At 44.7% G+C, this 22004-nt stretch overlaps 1 protein-coding gene across 2 annotated transcripts in view; it reads right to left on the bottom strand.

Annotated features, from left to right (window-relative positions):
- Positions 1–22004, bottom strand: part of PATJ (PATJ crumbs cell polarity complex component) — a 324218-nt gene that overhangs the window by 201380 nt on the left and 100834 nt on the right. For both annotated transcript variants that reach the window (XM_084769227.1, XM_084769228.1), the window contains exons 19-24: positions 20736–20852; positions 18530–18934; positions 12646–12763; positions 6601–6775; positions 3480–3551; positions 1493–1670 (exon numbers count right to left, since the gene is read on the bottom strand). In XM_084769227.1, coding sequence (XP_084625353.1) covers positions 1493–1670; positions 3480–3551; positions 6601–6775; positions 12646–12763; positions 18530–18934; positions 20736–20852 — 1065 coding nt within the window. The remainder of the gene's footprint in view (positions 1–1492; positions 1671–3479; positions 3552–6600; positions 6776–12645; positions 12764–18529; positions 18935–20735; positions 20853–22004) is intronic.

Raw genomic sequence — 22004 nt, 5'->3', positions numbered from 1 at the left:
CACAGGAAAAAAGGAGACAAATGATTCATCGCACTTGATGCAATGTGCGGTAAAATGTAATCTCCAAGGCCCACCATTAACCTTAAAAAACTTCAAAGGTTTATCTTATTTCTGTGTATGTGTGTACACATGTCTTGTATGCACCAGTGTACACGTGTCACACATGTGCCAGTACTCGCAGGGACCAGAAGAGGGCATGCGATCCCCTACAGCTAGAGCCATCAGCAGTGTGGGCAGCTTGCAGAAGGCAGTGGGCGCATATTAACCTGGCCCTGTGGAATGGGAGTCAGGGCTCTCAGCCACTTAGGCATCTTTCTAGGCCCCAAACTCCTAATTTAGAGAAGATGAAAGCAGGTGGCCGCTCAGGGAGAGGACATGCACATGGACACACAGCAGCCAACAGGACACAAATGAAAGCTTCAGCAGGGTGTCACTGCCGGCCTCTTAGTATGCCACACAGACAACACTGTCTCTAAATGGGGAATGTGGACAGACTGGGTCCTTCACTCATAGCTGGTAGAAATATAAAATGGCTCAGTCAATCCCGAGAGGAGTTTGATAGTTTTAATCAAATTTAAAAATGGACTTAGCATACAATCCAGGCAAGTAAGGCTTGCATAAATTCCAGAGAAACAAAACACTTGTTTGTGTTTGGTAATTACACACTTTGGTATGGTGACATACATCTGCAGTCCTGGCCGAAGGTGAAGGTGGGACACATGGGAGTGTATGGCAAGCTTCAGCTGTGCACAGGTTCAAGGCCGACCTGGGCTCCATGGACCTACAGATGACCACTGTGGTATCATCCAACAAGCCCAATGCGTGCATCCATTCCGATCTCAGAGCATTTTGAGTGTTTTCACCTGCATTTAATATTTAGCTGCCAGGGCTGGAGGGACCGTCTCAGCAGTTAGGAGCATTTGCTGCAGAGGTCCTGGGCTCAGTTCCTAGCACCTACACGGCAGCTCGCAACCACTCGTAGCGCAAGTTCCCAGAGCATCTAAAGCCTTTCTCTGGCCTCTGCAGTCTCCTGTACTCACAAGATACACACACACATTCATGCAGCACTCACACACACGTGCAAAGATAATGAATAAAGGGTGAATCTTAAAAACAGATAAGATTCGTCTCCCCTAAAACTGAACATACATGAGCAATGGATCCGTCCCCTTCCAAGGCCAACTTCCTTCTGTAGACAAGATGCACGCACAAAACATGGAAGTGGCAATAGGTTCTAGGGGAGCAGGTGGCATCTGTTCTATGTACAGTGCTATGCTAAATCCTTCGGTCAGCTGGAGTTCTTGCCGGATCATTTTACTTGCTCCCCCCTCACAAGCTAGAGATGTTCAGAGTGTGCATATGGCATACAAACTAGGGCACCACAAACGGACGTTACCGACTCAATCCAATCACACTAAACATGAAGTTTGCTTAAGTGATGCTTCTACTGACGCAAACGTGGTGAGTAAAACGTTGCTTCAACTTCACTTACCTCAAGAATTTTATCTCCAGTTTTAAGCGCGTTGGTTTTCCCTGCAGGACTGTCTTCCAACACTTGTCTGATGAATATCCCTTTAAGCTCCTCCCCATTCCTCAGGCGTTTTATAACTGTTTGTCCACCAACGATGCTGATGCCAAGAGACACGTTGGGCTCCCTAACAATCTCAACACTGTAAAAGGGACAAAGAAAATACACTCCTGAATAAGGCAATTAAAACTGCTGTATTGTCATCGTAAGTGTTCCATGTGAGGCACAGCTGAGGCTCATGTTTTATGAAAATTTGCTAATGTACTTTAGAGATGTCCTATAAAGGATGCTAGCTCCAAAATTATAAGATCCTACCGAGATCTGCGACACGTAAAAGTTTAAAATTTGAAAAGACAAATCTCTCAAATGAGAAAAAGTTCTTGAGATTGGAAGATGAGTTAGCTAAGACATAACACGCCTCTCTATCAAAGTGCGACCAGTCCATTCACTTACATGGACAGCGCTAGCGGAGAGACCCTGAGAAAATAACAAAGAGGCGAAGACTCGAGAAAGCACACATTCACTCTAACAAGTCTTTGCTTTCCAGGGAAAACTAAACTTGTTACTGCAGCTCACAATGCACTGCCCTTCCCAGGGAGAAGGTCTGAGTGTGAGGTTCTTTGTAGAAGGTCACCTTTATCTGCTTTTAAGCTTACACGGTTTCTTTGCTTTCTACTTCTACATCACTGCTTTTGTTTGTTTGTTTGTTTACTGATTCACTGTTACTTGAGATGGTCTCACTGTATAGCTAGGCCAACCTTGAGTTGGAATTCTTGTTTCAGGTCCCCAAGTGCTAGGACTACAGGCATGTGCCACCACGCCACCCACACACCCATACACATACCTAAACAAATATTTGGTTTTTATGCAGTGTCACTTAAAAAACAAAAAGGGAGTAAGAAATGAAATTTACTCCTATGTAAGTTTTGCTTTAACTACAGAAGCATGACCAGGCGTCAACTCAATTTTAAAATTACTCCAAAAATACATCATCAGAGTCTCTAAGACAAAACTCAGAATTGCAAAATAATGGTGGGTTGGGTGGGGGGCAGGTAACACAGCATAAAACCAGAGGGGAATACTGAAGGACTTAATAATCATAAGACCCAGGTGGCCTGGCAAGTACTTGTACAGACAATCGCATACCAGAGAAGATGAGCTGGTCTGTGAACCCAAACCAGACGCAAACAAAGTCTCCGCCCAGGAAAGGAGAGAGAGAGAGAAGCCTCAAACACTGTTTCTGGACCTGTGGCTGTGGAGCACCTATGGCGGCACCTCACCAATAACTGACTGTGACAGGCACGATGTCCATCACCGGCGGCTTCCAGAGGGACATTTCTAAGTCGCTTTCTCTAAGACAGCATCAAAGAGTTTGCTAATATTGGCTAACAGACTTTAGACAAGGCAAAAGAGAATTAAAATTCAGCACAGAAAATATTACTGATTTTAAGTCTCAATTACAATGACTAAGTGCCTTGGTTAGGGTTTCTGTTGCTGACAAGACACCATGACCAAAAAGCAAGTTGAGGAGGAAAAGGGTTTTGTTCTGTTTTGTTTTTTGTTTTTGGCTTAAACTTCTATATCCCTTTTTAATCATCAAAGAAAATCAGGACAGGAACTCAAACAGGGCAGGAACCTGGAGCAGGAGCTGATGCAGAGGCCATGGAAGGGTGCTGCTTACTGGCTTGCTCTTTATGGCTTGCTCTGCCTGCTTTCTTGTAGAGCCCAGGACCACCAGGGCAGGGCTGGCACCACCCACAGTGGGCTGGGCCCTCCCACATCCCACATCCATCACTAATTATGGAAATGACTCACAGCAGGGGGTCCCCTCCTTTCAGAGGACTCTAGCTTGTGGCAAGCTCCCCCAAGCCTAGCCAGCACACTAAATAAGCTGTAGAACAGAGCATGGGTGGGTGTGCTTGAGCTGAGGAGGGCAGTGGCATGCACTCACATTCTTGGTGGCCCCCAGTGGCTGAAGTTCGGTGTTTCCTCTCCTTCACCCTCCTCTCTCTCAGGTAACTCACTGTAAGGGAAACACAAGACAGTCTTATTTTTGAAAGTCCTTGGACACGTCAAAACTGCACGATCTAAAGGTAAATAATTAACCTTTAACCTTTTAAAGTACTCCCACCAATAAATAAAAGCAAACATTCACTGCTTTACTACTCGATGCAGCAACTTTCACATGGCTCCAGGGTACCACAGAATGATTAAAAACTGGTAAGGATGATGTTCTTATTCTAAAAGATTGCCTTTAATTTGCACAATCTCACATTTGCACTGGTACCAAGATAGACCATTTTTTTCTGTTCTGTACAGAGTCTCACATTGTACACCAGGCTGGCATCCAAGATACACCAATCTCATGCCTTGACATAATCCCTAGTACAAGGATTATGGATGTGGTGACTACGCCTGGCCTAAGTATGTTTCTCCAACCTTGTGCTGATTGGCCGACCAGCTCACTGGACAGTCCAGACACTCACTGTTTTATTTTTACCTCAGCAAGATCAACTTGCTGAGCTGGATAACAAGAAGTGCTGAACTGTAACTAGTGATAACTGCTATGGAGCAACTAGTTAGATAGGGTGCTGACTGGTTTTGCTTATGGTGTTTAGCACAGCAACAAAAAGCAAAGCAGAACAAGTAGGGTTTTTTTTTAATTCTTAGTTTTCACTGTTTAAATTAGAAAAAAATAATCCCTTGGTATTTGTGACGTTTTCTTTGCTTTGGTTTCTGATTTTTTGAGCTAAGGGATGTAATTTCTATAAGGACGGCATAAATGGCCTCCATGGCCCATTTATGCTGTTGTTACAGGAATTACATCCCTCACCAGGACCAAAAGCAATTTGGGGAGGAAAGGGTGTGTTTTATTTTTCAACTTACAGCCCCATCCTCTCAGAAAGCGGAGGCAGGAACTCACGGCTGGGACTGAAACAGAGCCCTTAAGAGACTATGATGCAAAGTGGCCTGCTGCACAGCTCCGGGTCAACTAACTTTTCTTATACAGCCAATGCCTGAAGTGGGCTTGCCCCTCTACAATAATTACCGTCAAAAAATCCCCCGCAGGTATGCCCCCAGGGCAGCACCATTCTACTGTGTTCCCCTCTTCTTTGGTGACTCTAGGCTTTGTCACGTTGACCCGTGAGGCTAACAATGACACTACTGGTTCTCACAAGCAGTAGTGAGGAAGCAAGATAGTGTCTAGCACACGAAAAGAACTGGATCTCTTTTTCTTTGATAAGGATATAACAGGAAATCGTCTATTGGAAGAGGCTCAGCACACTTTCATCACCTATTATCACTCCTCAAGGGGCCGGTGAACACACACTGTAACTTGTGACAGTTACCCGTACTCTAAGTGAGGTTCAGAAAGTCAGGAGGGCTATACAATTGAACAAACAAATCCATATTACCACGACACATGGCTATACCGCCTAATCTGAATTAGAATCCAACAGCATAAGTCAGATGCCTCTATTGTACATAGTGGGATGTAAATTTGCACAAATATTTCAAACATTGAGGAGACTTAAAATTATTTTCGGATTGCTTTCATTAATATTTTTTAGTTACTATACTCAGTAATGGGTTTCATAGTGACACTATCACACCTCATTATACTTTTATTTCCCTCCCTGTGAGGCTCCCTAACCCTCTCTTAGTGGCCACACACACATACACACACACACACACACACACACACACACACACACACACACACTAGCTTCCAGCTGCTTTTGCTTCACTTACACACTCTTACCCTGTTCTGTGCCTTCCCCTCACTTTGGGCCTCCACCTCCCTTCACAGCACTCTTCCTAGTATTGATTTCCCTCCCATCCTATGCACACAGACACACAGACATAGACACAGACACACAGACACAGATAGACATAGGCAGACACACAGACACACACACAGACACATACACAGACACACAGACACATACATACACACACACAGACACACACACAGACACATACACAGATAGACATAGGCAGACACACAGATACATACACACAGACACATACACACAGACACACACACAGACACACACACACACACACACACACACACACACACACACACACACATCCATCTAAACCTAAGCTCCACATAAGAGAAAAACATGCAACACTCATCTTTCTGAGCCTAGCTTATTTCATTTTTGTTTGTTTGTTTGTTTGTTTTTGTTTTTTGGGAGGGGGTTGGGTTTTAGTTTTGGTTTTTTTGGAGACAGGGTTTCTCTCTGTAGCCTTGGATGTCCTGGACTTGCTCTGCAGACCAAGCTGGCCTGAACTCACAGAGATCCACCTGCCTCTGCCTCCTGAGTGCTGGGATTTCAGGTGTATGCCAACCGGCTGAGTCTAGCTTGTTTCTACAGCTGAACCAAATCTTGTGCATTCGTGTCACACTGTCCTCACCGGTCCTTCTCTTGCTGGACACTTAGGTTAGTTCTACCACTCAGCTGCCATGAATTGTGCAGCAGTGAACACAGATGTCCCACCATGTAGCTTCCTACTCTAGAACCACGGGTCTTATGACGTGCCTTGGGCATGACTCCGTACAGACTCTCCAAGGCGTGGCTCTGCACATCCTTTTGTCCTCAAGCCCACTTGCTGGCCTGTTTACAGGAACTCTAAATTAACAGCCCATTCTCTAAGCAAATTCTGTATGCAATCCATTATGTGAATAAAAATATAGAATTCTAGGTGTGACCTAATTTTAAGTAGTATGTAAACTTTTACTAGTAATTGTGTAATACAGATATAGCCATAATGTCCTTCCATATTTGTAAGCATTCCACTAAAATTGCACATTTTTTTTTTTTTAGAAACAAAAGCCAAGCCACAGTGGGCATGGAGCACAGGGGAGAGCTAGCTGGGGGGCTGGCGGTGGGGGATGAAGAAGAATAAAGGACAAAGTCACACATGTAAGAAAATGACACAAAACATAACGCTTTATATGACAAGTTAATAATAATAAATAGTGCATACATTACTCTGTATAACTTCCCAACAACTTTTTAAAGGAGGAAGAAAAAGGGAGAGGCAGAGGAAGGACACCATACCATGCAGCATTTGCATATCTTGAAGACACCGTTCCCATGTGTGAGGAAGGCTTGGAGACCACCCGGGCGCTGGGGAGTCGGTACAAAGGCAAATCTTCTTGTTCTCTTCTTTGGGCAACAGCTGGAAGATCGACAAGCACGCCGGGACCTTGCACATCACTTGGAATCATCATGCCTGAAGAGTCCAGATAACAGGAATATGAGACACACTGTTAAAGGGCGTCCACTATCGGGACGACCCATTCAGCTAGGAGAGGAATGACATTAAGGTACGACGTGACAGACGTGATGCAGCAGCAGGAAGCACCGCCCGAGAACAGGTCGGGGCTGCACAGGAGTTACATCTCCAGTGTCCTCATGGGGGACAAGCAAACGAGCACCACTAGGTACTTTATCAATATCATTTCTCTATCCAAACAACTCCCTTCCGCCTTCTAATCTCACCCTAGGCCACTCTGGTCATGGGTTCTCTGGCATTTATTCACCAAAACAAAACAACCCCATTGAGTAACAACTAAGGAAGGATTCTTAAAATTTGAAAGGTTTAGTATAGAAACATCAGAATCCTTTTATATCTGTTGACACATTCTATTGTCACAGATAACTGTAAGAAATAAAAGACATTATTAGTTATAGTTTGTGAAAAGGGAAATTCAGGTTAATGATTATGATAATTTTTCTGTGTGTGTGTGTGCATGTGCAGGAGGGGTGCGCACATGCCACCATGCATGTGTAGGTTAAAAGACAGCCCATAGGACTTGCCTTTCCTAGGTCACTGGGCTTCCCTGCAGTACCTCTACCTGCTAAGTCATCTTGCTGACCTGATTCTGTATGCCTGGCCACCAAACAACGCAGGTTGCCATAATTTATTTAAAAGCTTACCTTTGTTAGGCCCAGTTCTTATTTTAATTTACTTATGGGGGTACACACAAGTGTGCAAAGATGTGTGCATGGATGCACACATCTTCCCCTACCACTTTCGGCCCCATTGCCTTGAGACAGGGCCTTTCAAAGAACTGAAGCTCACTGCTGAGTTGTCAGAGGTGCTCAGGGCCAGACTACCTTGCTTCCCAATGCTGGATTACAAGCACATATGCCCAGCTTCTCAAACAGCTGGTGCAGAGCTTATCCAGACTTTTATGCTTGTAAAGCAGGCTTTTTCGCCCATCGAGTCACCACCCCAGTCCTTTACTTTAATTCTTGTTGTTGTTTTTCAGGACAGGGTTTCTCTGTGTAGCCCTGGCTGTCCTGGACTCGCTTTATAGACCAGGCTGGCCTCGAATTCACAGTGATCCACCTGCCTCTGCCTCCCGAGTGCTGCGATTAAGGACATGCACTACCGCACCCAACTACCTTAAATCTTACTATCTCTTCTCCTTCTTCTCCTTCTCCTCCTTCTCCTTCTCCTTCTCCTTCCTCTTCTTCATTTTTGTTTTTTGAGAGAGAGTTTCACTATGTAGCCCAGGGTAACCTCAGACTCACAAATATCTGCCTGCCTCTGCCTCTTAAGGGCTGAGATTAAAGTATGTGCCACTATGTCTGGAAAAGTTTTGTTTTGTTCTTTGTTTTTAATATGTGTTTGTGGGTAAGTGCGTGTGTCCACAGAGGCCAGAAGAGGGCATCAGAATCCCTGGAACCGGCGTTATAGGTACTTTATAAGCGACTCGTTTGTTGTGGGTGCTGGAAGCCACACACTGCTCCTCTCTAAGAGCAGCAATCACTCTTAACCGCTTAGCCATATCCTCAAGCTTAATTGTTATTTTTAATTTTCAGGATGTATCTTATGCTGTGTGTGTGCACAGTGCACCTGTGGCAGTCAGGGGACAACTTTCGGGAGTGGACTCTCTGCTCCATCTCATGAAGGTCTTTGTGTCCCTGCTGCAGCGTGAACATCCACACACTTCTCCTTCTGCCTTCCATCTCAGCACTGGGATGCTGGGACCACAAGTCACACCGACGCAGTTGGCTGCTGCTTCTTTTTCTTTTAAATCTGGCTTTTTATTTGAGTTCTGCCAGTTAAACTTGGGTTTTCAGGATTACATGGCAAGTGTTTTCACCAAATGAGCCAACTTGCTGCTGCTGCTGTGCGTGTCTTCTTCATTATTATCTACCTTTTTATTTTGTGTATTTATTTGTGTGGTATGCACATGTGTACATATGTTCACATGTGTAGGCGCAGTTATGTGTTCATGTGTGGAGGCCTGAGGTGATGCAGTGTCTTTTTTGGTCACTCTCTACCTTACAGATGTTGGGTCGCTCTGTGCTCACTGCTACAGCTAGTCTGGCCACACAGCTTCTAAGGCTCAGTCCATAAGACATGTGCAAGACATGCACCTGTGTCCTCTTTTTCTTTGCTCAATAAAAGAATAACTAAGGCAGACTGAGGAAGCTGTGGCCCTTGTTAGAGGCCTGTACCCACACTAACATCAGCCTACTCATCACTAAAGTATATTTTATCCAGGGACCCAATATAAACTCTCAGCCAGTCTGTCCTCATATTTGTAAGAACATAAGGAATTCTATACCAAATGCCTTCTTGAATCTGTGTCTTTGTCATATTTCAGAGACCTGACTCTCCAGAAAGCAGGAACTGACCTGTCAGTCACAATCTGATCCACCTTTTCCTGAGACTGTCACTCACACTTGACCTGGAATGACCTGTCTGTTAAAGGACCACTCTGCATCATAGATGACCACTCCTTCTGTTCCTGATCTTGTCCAGAAACTCAGAAACAGATCGATCAAATGGCAACGCAGCAGAGGTGCGTTGAGGGGTGAAGAGGATTGCCGTGCTCAGCTGCCTTTCCTGGCTCCAGACACTGTCCCTGCCAAGTGCTAGGACCTCATTCTCAGGGTGGGGTGGGGGTGGGGGAATAGTCAAAGCGGGGCCTGACAGCTCAGGTGTTGCCTGTGAACCACAATTCAATGGGCGGGAAAGCAGTGGTGCAGCAGGACCCTGGCAGCGGCTGTAAGTCCAACCAAGGTTCCACTTGCCAGGCAATTTCCCACACAGTCTACTGTTCTGCTGTGCAAGTTAATGCCAGTTAGTTACAACTTCTCATGCCTGCTGCCCACACCTTTGCCCACTGCCACCTCTCTGGCCATTTGCCAGTGTGTGCCCATTTCTCACCTCTCAAAGTGTTTGACATAGACTTTATAGAGCTCTTCACCATGTGCTCATAATACCCACCAGCCCATAAAAGAAATCATGTCCTGGAGGTCTACAGTTCTCTGTGCCCATGTCTGTAATAGGCACAGAGGTTATGAAAAAAGGGAAGTTTTTTGTTTTTGTTTTTTAAAGTCCCCTGGATAAATAGGAGTTAATGTTCACAGAAGAGGAATGGGGAAATTTTCCCAAACTTGGTTTGGTGCAAGAACAGAGTGGCATGGAGAAAAAGCAAGAAGAACTTGCGTAGAAAGAATAAGTGGTTTGCTGGTTTGCGTAACTCAGTAACGGAAACAAAAACAAGTGAGTTGATGTGTCCCACAACCACACACAGGCAGCATGTGGCCCTCCCACCTGACAAACACTCTGCACACTGTGATAACGAAGCTGGTGACAGGGCTCACCTCCAGAAGCTTAGCTTGCAGTAAGAGACTGACTGAAAATAGGTACACACAACAGAAACCACCCCAGAGTGGGCAGTAAAATGAAAATGAATCTTGAAGCACTCATTTACAAGTTTGCTTTGACAAGCGATGGTGTGTGAGTGCTTTAAAGAACTTTGTTGGTATGTTTTTGCTGTTGTTTATGTTGGCGATGATGCCACTGTGCGCTCTGCTACCACTGAGCCACATTCGAAGCCCAAAGTCATCATTTTTGGATTAACCATGGGGTCATGAATGAGCTGTTACACAAAGGCTATCAATAAATGGCTTTAAAATTAATTGTTCTGTAAACATAAGAGGGTTGGTTGCTGAAGGAGTGGGCAGTGAGCTGCAGATCTGAGAGGGGCTCTAAGACTCTCAGATGTGAATTTTGACTTTTCCAACTGAGGGAAGAGAGGCGTGGAGAAGCTACTGGCAGATTATGGGCTTAGTACAGAGGAGCCTGGCATTCCAACAGGGGCTGCTGTTTGCTGAGCAAGGCTCTCAAGAGGAAAATGCAAATCAGAATGGAGGCAACGCAACACACCTGCTGCTGAGATGTGTGTAAGCCCACAGGACCAGCCCCAATCTAGGTGTGCCAGTCACTGCATTCCCTGACGTGTGTACTCATAAATGCTTCCTGAGCAAGGACAAGTCCAAGACGTGGAAACCTGAGCAGCTGTGCCCAGTGGTATTTTTAGGAATAACTACACACGACCTTGCCAAGTTGGTGTTCCCCCAACTGCTCTCTGAGAATCTATAGACAACGGTTCTGGGAGAGGGAATATTATTTTCTTCAGTAACAAGCTGTCCAGGCTCCCATAAACAATGCCCTGTATGTGCTTCTGTAAGAAACCTCAATGAGTGTCCCTGGGTCACTGACTGGGGGGAGGGGTGGTAGGGGGGGAAGGGGGGGAAGAGGGGTGCAGGGGAGGGGTGGTGGTGGGGAAGACATGAAAGGAAAAGGGGACTAGTTAGAGGTCAATGGAGTGGGGGGGGGGGAGGGGAACATGACCAAAATATATCAGGAATCTGAAAACATCATAATAAAACCCATTCGGTGTAATTAGTATATGGTAATAAAATCCAAGAATAATATTAAATGGGACAGAGCCCTTAAAATGTTTCCTCAAAGCCTTTAGGGAAGCTGTTTTCATGCACAGTCGTGTGGAAGTATCACTGGAGGGTGTGACTGAATGGTGATAAATTGGACAGAATTATAAAGGAAGGAAGGAGGGAGGGAGGGAAAGGGAGGGAGGGAAAAGGGGAGGGGGGAAGGTAGAAAACACAGGAAGGATTAATAAGGTCCCGAGCAGTGCCAAGACACCTAGAAATAATGGCAGTGACCAGGCCAGGGCGGTGTGTTCATCCTTGTCATAAACCATGAACAAGTAAGTAAGTACTCATCAGAAGACCACAGAAATGCAGTCAGCTTTAAAGAGTGGACTTACTAGAGGCTGGGAAAGAGAAGAGCTCTGTTCTCCTCCCAGCCATGAGCCTGAAAAGCTGCACAGACTCATCTGACCACACGGTTCCACAGTGAATGCCCGTTCTGCTCACTCTGGGGTGGACCAGCATCAGCACTGCAAGGCTTCCTCTGTGTTCCATGAGGGCTGCATTCTGTGGATTTCACTGAACACAATCTTGATCTCACACCAAACTGTCATTACTTTCTAAAGTTCTCTCCCCTAACGTCATTGTGGAGGGCTTTCCACCAAGCAAAGGCCAACAGTGGACAATAGCACAAACCCTGAGCAACATCTCTGAGCCTCAGTGTGATGACAGAGCAGTTGCACCCATGGACCACAATGCTATAACAACAGCTAGTCTTTCACTGTTGGAGGAATAAAGATTATTTTTTAAAGTCAAGGCTTCAAAAGTATATAAGAATTGATATTCTGGGATAGCAAAAAAAAAAAAAAAGCTTAATACTTTCAGAACTCTTTAATGGAACCTAAGTTATTAATGTCTAGAATCAACTATAACTTATGCTTCATAAATGTTTAAAATATGCACCTCTTTATTAATATTTTACAGCTCCACCCAGTGAGCGAGCAATTCCACTTAATAGCGTCAGAGACTTTAACTTATATTAGTAGAGACATAGCTCACAGGAGTGAGCAGGCTCACGTCCGACCTACGCTGCACACCATGCAGAACAAGGCAGAGAACTCGCAGCCTTCTCAGCACACAGAAACTGTTGAAATCTCAGCCCACGTTTTCCTGAGACAGACGAAGTAACAAACAGTTTTGAGACCAACAGCTGAGAATGAGAACGTGAGAAACACTGGGAGGAGAAGACGGGAGGGGAAGCAATGTGATTATGTTTTCATTTCAGAACATTAGAAGCAGCATGATGACTGTACATGTGACAGTATGATACACCATGTATAAAGCAAAAAGCTTACGGACTGAAAATCGCCTCACTTGGGCGTCTAAGAATCAAAGCTCACGCACCTAAGTCCAGCCTGCTGCTTGAATGAAGGGCCTCCATGTCATCAAATCCGCCGTGCTGACCGGTTCCTTCAGAGGAGGGTATGGGCGGCCGGGAGTCAAGGCCAAATGTGTCTTTCATCTTGGAAAAGGAAGAAAACCAGAAATTTGGCGTGTTAGGAAGCAATAAGAACACTGCAGTGCTGTTCAGACAAGATGGCGGAACAACGGGAAACTGGGCTGCAAGCTGCTGTGTGCGCTGCGCCCGCATCCCGGGGGGAGGGGATTACTATGCTATGAGCTGCAACAAATGTTGCATGAGCCTGGACTGACTCGGGAACCCTGGATATTTAGGAAGAGATTTGTCTTTGGAGCATTAACAAATGGATATAAATGAGCACATTCCAGAGCAACAAAAATAAATAATAAACAAAGACCTGGCTGTCAACCAAGTCACTTGGTGATACACACATACAGCATCCCAGACGGGTTCTTCTGACGCCCAGGACACTGTTGCTCCCTCTTGGACTTTGCGCTGCTTCCCTGGCACGCTTGTTTTGTTTGGTGCCTGTACTTATTTTTGTTTTCCAGACGTGGTCTCCCAGAGCAGCCCACACTGGCTTTTAAGCCTTCCAGCAGCTGGCCTATAGGTACATGCTCGATGCCTGCCCTACGGACTGGCCCAAAACAGCACGTACAGACTGACAAGCACTGCTGACAACTTAGTGCCCTTTCCTCTGTCTTCCCTTTATAGCTATGTATTTTATGGATTTTTTAAAAAAAAGTTATACTCTTCCAGAATGCTAAAGCACGTGTGCCTTTGCCCAAGTTAAAATCGAAATGCTCAGAGGTTAAATAGTGAGGTGCTTGAAACACAACAGGTACAGAAAGATAACGCTGACCTTCGAGCTGCTTCTTACAAGAAGCCAGAATGGAAATCCCCTCGTGAAAAACACTCTCCCTGAAGGAGGAGGAAGACGGACGAGCAGCTGAGGCCTCAAGCCTTTCCCTGACAAGTCAGTGTCTGAGGAGCTGATTCCAGCTCCTTCGGCTCCTCCCTAATGAGGCTCCCATGCTGAATAAACCTGTGAGTAAGTATGTATGCTTTTCTCATGGTCATCCATTTTGATGCAATCAGGGCGCCTGCAAGCTTGGAACCAGGACTTGTCTGCCCCCACGGCTCCCAAGTGGAAGTGTTAGAAGGCAGGCCTCCAGTAAGGTAATCAGGCCACGGAAGCAAAGCCTTAATGAAGGAAGTCAGTGGGAAAGAAAAAGCCCAATAAGAGCTTGTCCCAGAATTTCTTCTCTGTCTTCTTTCACTATCTTCTGATCTCCTGGTCCTCTTTCTCAGGACCCTGTCACTGAAGAACAACTTGGGAATGGGCCCGGTCACGGCTCAGTAGCTAAAGGCATGTACAGCTCTTCCTGAAGTTGGGTTCAGTACGCAGCACCACGTGGAAAGCCAACATGTGGCACATGAGAGAACGTTTTTGGAAGCTGTGAGTTGCTAAGCAGATAATTTACACTAAAGACATCACATATTTTGAAGTTAAAAAAAAAAGCCATTCTTTAGAGCTTTCCTTAGACGGCTGAAAACAGCAGCTTTGGCTGGCCAGGTGTCACATGCCCACGATCTCAGCACCTGAGATCTGGAGCAAGTCTATTTCAAGGATGATGATCTTAAAAAAAAAAAAATCACAAAGAACAGGAAGTGGGGGGAGATGCCAAGAAGCCACTTGTGGGAAGTATGCTGTCACATGTCAATGCGGCAGGGTCTACTCCCAGGAAGAACAGTAGGCCTAGTACACATGCCAGCCTGCGATGGCAGCACCTTCGACACCCAACAAATAAACATTGTCACAAGATTCTGTACCTCAGGCTGTACCTTAAAAGCTCATTTGTGTTTCTTATTTGTTCTTCCCACAGAAACAATGCTCTTGTTCTCTGATAATGTATTCTCTCACTTAACAGGTACTCTCCAAGGTCTGAGCCAAAAGGGGAAGAAAAGGTTTCCCACTGAGACCCACAGAGGGCAAACCACTCTGCCTTCATGAGGAGGTCTGCCACACAGCTGCAACACCAGTGGGCCTTGAAGAGCTTATGCTAAATGAAATAAAAGCCAGACATACAACGACAATTATCGCAACTTTCCTCCTAGGAAGTGATCAGATTTTTTAAAAATTTGTTTTTCGGTTTTTTGAGACAGTGGGCAGAACTGCAGCATGTGCCAGGGGACGATGGGCCAGGGGAAGGCACTTACCGATTGGTGGGCTCAGTGTTTCCATGTAGGAAGACACTGGAGATGGGCAGCGAGAGGTGGGGGTCACCTAACAGTGCAACTGTATTTAATGTCACCAAACTGTATGTGTAAAAAGCATGTAATTTAGGCATGAACACAATTTAGTGGTGGTGATGGGGGGAGCAACACAGATGCAGACATTTTCATAGCTCATCCTTTACCTCAAATGAAAGTAGGTGGGTGGTAGAGAAGGATCAACGATGGATGTCTCAAGTATTATTTATTTACCACAAATACAGCCTTACCACGACAGAAGCAGTGATGTTCCTCTACTCTCTTGAGGGTAACCATAAATAAATGCTGGGAACTACATGTTCACCAGACGTTTGAATACAGTTCTAAGTCCTCTCAGAGACTGTAACGTTATATCATAATTGCTAACAGTATAGCGTAGATATCTTAGTTTAATTGGAAATCAGAAATGTTTAAGTACTAACATTACACAAGTAGAAAACTCCACACGTGACTTAATATGACAAGAGTACAGGTCACTACAAATACTGTACAAAGTCACTGTGAGGTTAAACAAGTACATATGAAACAGCAAACAAATGCTGGTTTTGGACTTAGCTCTCACTCCTAACATACTTCACTACATAACCTGCAAATCTCCCATTATGTGCATCACTTCTGGTCCTAAGCCCTTCAGGTCAGGGATACCCAACCTAAATTGGATCATGGGTAACACGATGAGGTATGGTTGCAGAAGCCCGTCGGTACCAAGCAGCAGGCAAACACTCAAGCCCACTCTGCTATCACTGTAGTGGGGGAAAGAGTTAACACAGCATGGGAAAGCAAGTAATATTTGAAGAAAACCAAGTGGTGGCCGTTCAGAATATATCAGAGCTGAAAGAATCTCCATCAATACGTCCTATAACCTTAAATCACACGATTCAATGTGAGAAGAGGCAAAAACCTATGAATACATATATTTGGCTATTTTAATCTACAACTATAACAATTTATGTGTGAAAATGGACCAGTACTTTGGGCTGATTTTTATTTGGAGGTGTAAGTTACTCTTTCTCTATGAGAAAATGGGTCTACCAAGCAAGAACGACTGAATTACAGGAATTCAGAAAGAGAAACAAGAAGGAGGTTTAGGCATTGCACTGGTCTGAGTGAGGATGTCCCAGTGGGCCCAGAGGTCTAAAAGCTTGGTCCCCAGTTGGTGGTGCTGTCTGGGTAGGTTTAGGACACGTGGCCTTGCTGGAGGAAGTGCGCCACATGGGGAGAGCTCTGAGGTTGTAAAGCCAGGTGCCAGTTCTCCCTCTGTCTGCCTGTCAGCTCTCATTTTCTAGGTCCCGCCAGCATGTTTGCCACTTGCTTTCATCATGGTCTCTAACCTTTTGGAACTATAAACCAAATAAACTTTTCTATAACTCACCTTGGTGATGGTATTTTTGTTGTTGTTGTTGTTGTTGTTGTTTTGTTTTTTTGTTTTCAAAGCAAGAGAAAGTAACTACTATGGACAATTATTCACCAGCCCAGAAGTTAAGATGCATACCCTTCACACTGTAAGCACGGACTACTGTCTTGAACAAGCCTTTAATAGAAACCACGTTATCAAAACACACAACCTTGGTTAGACATGGATGTCAGTTTGGCACAATCCACAGTTACCTCAACTAAAGAACTGCCTCACAGATACTGGCTTGTGGCATGTCTGTAAGGGCACAGCCCATGGTGGTGGCCCTATCTCTACTGCGCTGTGTAAGAAAGCTAGCTGGGTAGGAGCCAGAGAGCATGCCAATAAGCAGTATTTCGGCTTCACTTCTCGCTTGAGCTCCTGCCTTGACAGCCCCCAGTGATGGGCTGTGACCTGGAGGTGTAAGCTGAGGCCAACCTTTCCTGACCAGGCTGACTTAGGTCAGCGTTTGTCACAGAAGCCAAGAGCAAACTAACAGGTACGAATTAAAGAACTGCCTCCTCTTCAACGCTACGTAGAAATGAAGATGATGTACTGAGAAAGTGTGGAATGATCTGAAAGTTGTGAACAGAGACAGACATTAAATATGCACTGAAATAATTTGAATAAAATTATAACTAAGTGCACACATATGTAAGAAATTCAGCCAGATGCAACATATAAGATATGAATGTTTGACTAAATGTATCAATTAAGTATTCTAAGTTAAGTACCAACATGAACCAATACTTCAAATTGTGTTTTATTTAAATGAATAGAATTTTTCTTTTTATGTGAAAAAGCAGCCATAACAAGAGTGTGTGTACACGTTGGGTAATCTCTGATTCTAGTATGCTTATGTACGTGAATATTCAGTATGAAACTGAGCAATTAGGATCCAGGGAAGTGCTGGCAGACTGAGAAAAACTATTGTCATTGGAGTATACCAGGGAACTCTGTGTCACTACATCCTGCATCCAAGATCATTTACAGATTAAAAACACTTGTTCCCTGGTAGGCTGTCCAGAACCTTCTGCTGTGGCGAAGCCTTGAGTCTTCATCAATACAGCTACTAGGCAAGAGTTCCTTGCCTGGCAGAGGGACCTACAGGATCTTCAGGAGAGAAGGAGATGTACACGGGAGGCAAGGGAGCAGGCCCGGTTTCTGCTGCTCGTCACACAGAGGGACCAGCCTGAGCACAGAAAGCCAAGGACCGGTGTGAGCACACCACCTGTACTCCTTTAAAAAGATGTCCTCTAGGGCAGGCAAGGTGGGCCAGTGGGTAGAAGAACCTGCTGATCTTGCAAAGGACTCGGATTCAAATCCCATCACCCACACAGCAGTCTACAAGCATCTGTAAGTTCAGTTCCAGAGGATCTGGCTTCCTGTGCTAGCCTCTGCAGGCACCAGCCATGCACGCTGTGTATAAACATGCATACAGGCGAAATACCTAGACACATAATAAAGTTAAAACCACGCTTGAATCAAAACGTCATCTGTAATAACTTTCTTCTCATTTGTCTGAAAATTAATTTAGGCCAGAAAATAAACAAAAAACCAAACCAAACCAAAACTTCAACAGGCAACTAATTAATTATAATTTTATTTGAAAATCTAGTTTAGTGGTGATTTAATAGTAAGGTTAACCTATTAAAAGGTAATGCTTCCTGCCAAGTTGTAAGCAGGCAGAGTCTCAAATGTGAAAGTAATTCTCTGCCATACACTACTGCTGCATCACATAAAGGAAGGAGAATGCTGTGAACAGCAAACATATAAACTATAATATATTGGGTGTTAATTTTGTCTTGATTTGATCTGACAAATATGCTACACACACACACACACACACACACACACACACACCAAAAAAACACATATTCCCATTTCCCTAAGGGTTAAAAGAAAATTTAAGGATTAAAAGGGCTCTTTATTGAACTGAGAAATTAGAAGAAAAATGCCACACACACATAACAAAAAAGCATAGTGAAAAGCCACCAGACAAGCAAACTAACCGCAGCTCAGGATTCCTGAGATGTGGTGTGATACAAGGATGACCTCACAGACACAGCTACGCTCCTGGCAGTGCATCTTGCCTTCTAACTGTGAAAAGCCCATTTCATTTCCGCTTTATCTGTGGGAGTACTAAGGTGAGGAGGGAGGCAGAGCGGGGAGGAGGTGGAGGCTGTGTAGCAAGGCCGTACCATGTCTGCGGTGCTGTAGCCATACTGCGGCATCTCCTGGGGACATGCACCCCTCATAGTCTCCGCATCGTGACACTCTGGTACTTCGCCCCCTGAGAGGTTAGCATGCAGCCACTGTGCGCCAATCTGTAGTTCCTGCGTGGGAGGCACCTGTGTGACTTCCTGGATGTGTGGTAGTGGCTGTAGCTCCATGGCCCGGAGGTGCTCCTGATAGAGCTCATATTCCTCGTCGACAAGCATTTCTCTTTCCTCGCCCCCTCCCTCCAGTGGCGGGCTTAGAAATTCATGCATTTCCCAGGCTTCTGAGCTGCTGTCCACGTCCTTTTGTTGGAACTGCAAAGACTTTCCCAAATCCAGAAAAGGTTCATCCACAAGTTCTTCAAGATACGGCTCATCTCTAAATCCCTGTAAAGAAAAGATTTTTTAGAAAGTTGAGCTCCACTTGTCTTAAAGCTGCGCTAGACCCCTCAACCCAACCACGTGCCAAGCCTTAGCCAATGCATAAGAAACACCTGTTCCTCCGTATCACCGAACAGGAAGAAGCTGCAGCTCACTCTGTACAGCCCAGGAAATGGACGTAAAGCGGCAGAGCCGGCCATTTGCAAGGTAAACTATTTTGAAAGATTCACCATACGCTAACTACCCGACAATTGTCCATCACAGTGAGAAATCTGGTTAAAATGCTGCCCCACACATGTAACTCATCCCCAGCACAAAGTGTAGTTCATAAATGGAGAGTCACTTCCTACTTAGGGCAGCAAAGACGGAAAAGCTCAGGGGAGTCAAGCAGGACTAACTCTGGAAGCCACGGCTATCTGACAGTTCAGAACACTTTCTTATGTTTCTGAGTGACAGGGGATTGAACCCGAGGCCTTGCACATGCCAGACAACACTCTACTCTGAGCTATACCTCTAGCCCTTAAAAAGAATTCCTTTCATAAATTAAAGGCATCACTGTATGTCAAGTACTTTCCTTTTACTAAGCCAAATAACAGAAACAAGATGTTCCCCTACACTGAGAATGAGAAAGAGGAAGAAATACAGTGTAGCTTTTGCTGAGCCTCTGGCCTAAGTCTGGTGAGCCCGTGGCTGCTGCTGAACGCATGGCTGCCTGATTCCCTACAGACCAACACTCATTCCTCCTGCAAGCCCCACCCACGAGGCACCACCTAGTGTACCCGCCCCTGTGTTGTCTTTGAATAACTCAATACCACAGGCTGAAGCTTCATATTGAGACAGTAAACCAACACTGCAACCTGGGTCAAAAACCAACCAGAGCCAGAAGGATACATTTGAAAACACCATAACTATACAATGCTAACACAAAATGTCTAAATTTTCAAGAGTGTCATGGACATTAGGGGATGCCTGTTAGCCTGAGACCCTGTACATACATGTCTGTAGCATTACTAAACAATGGCTATAAAGTACACTTTAGGAATAAAAAGGGAATAATATATATATTGTTTATGACTGTAACACAAAAGGGGTTTGAGTAGACAGTCTTTGGCAAGTATTCAAATATGAAATTGCATGTTTAGCTCCATCCTCTACTGCATTTTACATGGATGTCTGTTTTCAATGATACATTCTTTCTCCCAAATTTTAGGCTTATATTAATGTGTGTGGTTTTTTGTTTGTTTGCTTGTTTTGTTTTGTTTTATTTTTTTTTATTTTTCTTTTTTTTTGAGACAGGGTTTCTCTGTGTAGCTTGGCTGTCCTGGACTCCCTTTGTAGACCAGGCTGGCCTCGAACTCACAGTGATCCGCCTACCTCTGCCTCCCGAGTGCTGGGATTATAGGCGCCACCACGCCCAGCTAATGTTTTAAAATATGGGTTTATCCTTTTAAAAATATTTTCAAATATCTTTACATTTATTTATGTATTTATTTGGGTGGTGGAAGGCACGTGTCTCAGCGCATGTGTGGAAAGCAGAGGACAACGTGTGGAGTGAGTTGTACCCTTCTACCTTGTAGGCTCTGTGCAGATATTGCGCTCCAGTCAGGACTGGTAGCCAGTGCCTTCACTGAGCCGCTTAGCTAACCCTGGTGTTTGCTTTCTGAAAATGCTTTGCATCTCTGTCATTAAAGAGACAACGTAAGACTAAATAGCCAAGTGAGTGGGAACAAGCTGTGTCTTCTTTATAGTAACTTTAACTAAAAAAAAAAAAAAAAAGATTCAAATGACAAATAGCTTTACCAAATACCTTGGGTGCCTCGAGGATTAAAGATGAATGCATCTCATGAACAGCTTCTGGAGACTCGCTGTTGTCTTCATTGTTGTCTGAATGTGAAATAAAGTAACCTTCTTCCTTCTCATCTTCCTGAAAATAAAACCACTTTTGTGATCAAGAAATTCTTCAGCTTCAGCTTCTCTCCAGACAGTTCTCATCCAGTGCAGTCACTCAACAAAGTCTACGCAAAGTTTATCACAAAGCAAACTTCCACCCCCCCACACAAAACAAAACAAACAAAAAGAAAACCCTTGGACCAGAACTTATCAACTGTTTCTGTAAAGAAAAGCCAGTCACCAGAAAAAGCCCTTGCAGGTACAGCTAAGACATGATCCATGCCAAGCACAGGCTTAGGTATGTTAACACACTCACGTGCTTGTCATGCACAGACACGCTAGATGAGGCAAGGCAGTGCCAGTCACTCAACAGTTCCACATCCAGAATCTGGCTCAAGAGCCATGTTCTCAATTACCATTCCACGTAACCCCCATTCTACATATCAGCAAGGTGGGTGGCGAGGAGGACCACAGAGCGAGCCACAGCTCTAGAGCCAAGGGCTGCAGGGCCAGTGTGTCCTGCCTAGTGCTAAAGACACAGTGTAGTTTTTAAAGCCAATTCATTGGGTTTTTTGTATCCAGTATGTTTGAGCTACGTTTGCAGAAGAAAAGGAAAATGCTATCATGTATAAGATGACAATTTATCATTGTAGTTCTATGAGTTTGGTTATTATATTGCTTAATACTACAGAAGTAATTTTGTTCTACTACACATCGATAGTCTTCCTGTCCCTGCCTGACTTTGGCTCTTCTTACTTATGTTCTTCCTGCCTTCACTGGGAATCACAGGCACATCACACCACGTCCTGTTTACTGAGGGTACACTACCATCCCAGTCACTTTCCCTTAATCTTGGCCTCCCATCCCTCACTGTTCTGGCAGCCTCAGACACTAAGGAAGCGATGTGAGCCACGTCCCACCTCACAGTGAGGCTACAAACCCCTCTCTGGCCTCAGCTTCTACATCACTTCCCCTCCCCCCGCAGGAAGCAGCACAGGAAGTAGACTCTGTGGAATAGGCTCCATGTTCTCATACTGCCTCAAATCTCGAAAGCTGCTTAAAAGCTACTTAAAGGGCAAGGCTATGTCGCATCTGTCCTATAGGGCACATGTGCTAAGGATTTTCCCATACAGCCATGATAATCTAGCAAATAATTATCAGATAAAATACTTGTTCCAACCTAAAA

The sequence above is a fragment of the Acomys minous genome, assembly GCF_964271855.1.
Source record: "Acomys minous genome assembly, chromosome: 1".
In the NCBI taxonomy this organism is placed as follows: domain Eukaryota; kingdom Metazoa; phylum Chordata; class Mammalia; order Rodentia; family Muridae; genus Acomys; species Acomys minous.
Note: the sequence above shows the minus strand (reverse complement) of the source record. Positions and strands in the feature narration are given on the sequence as shown.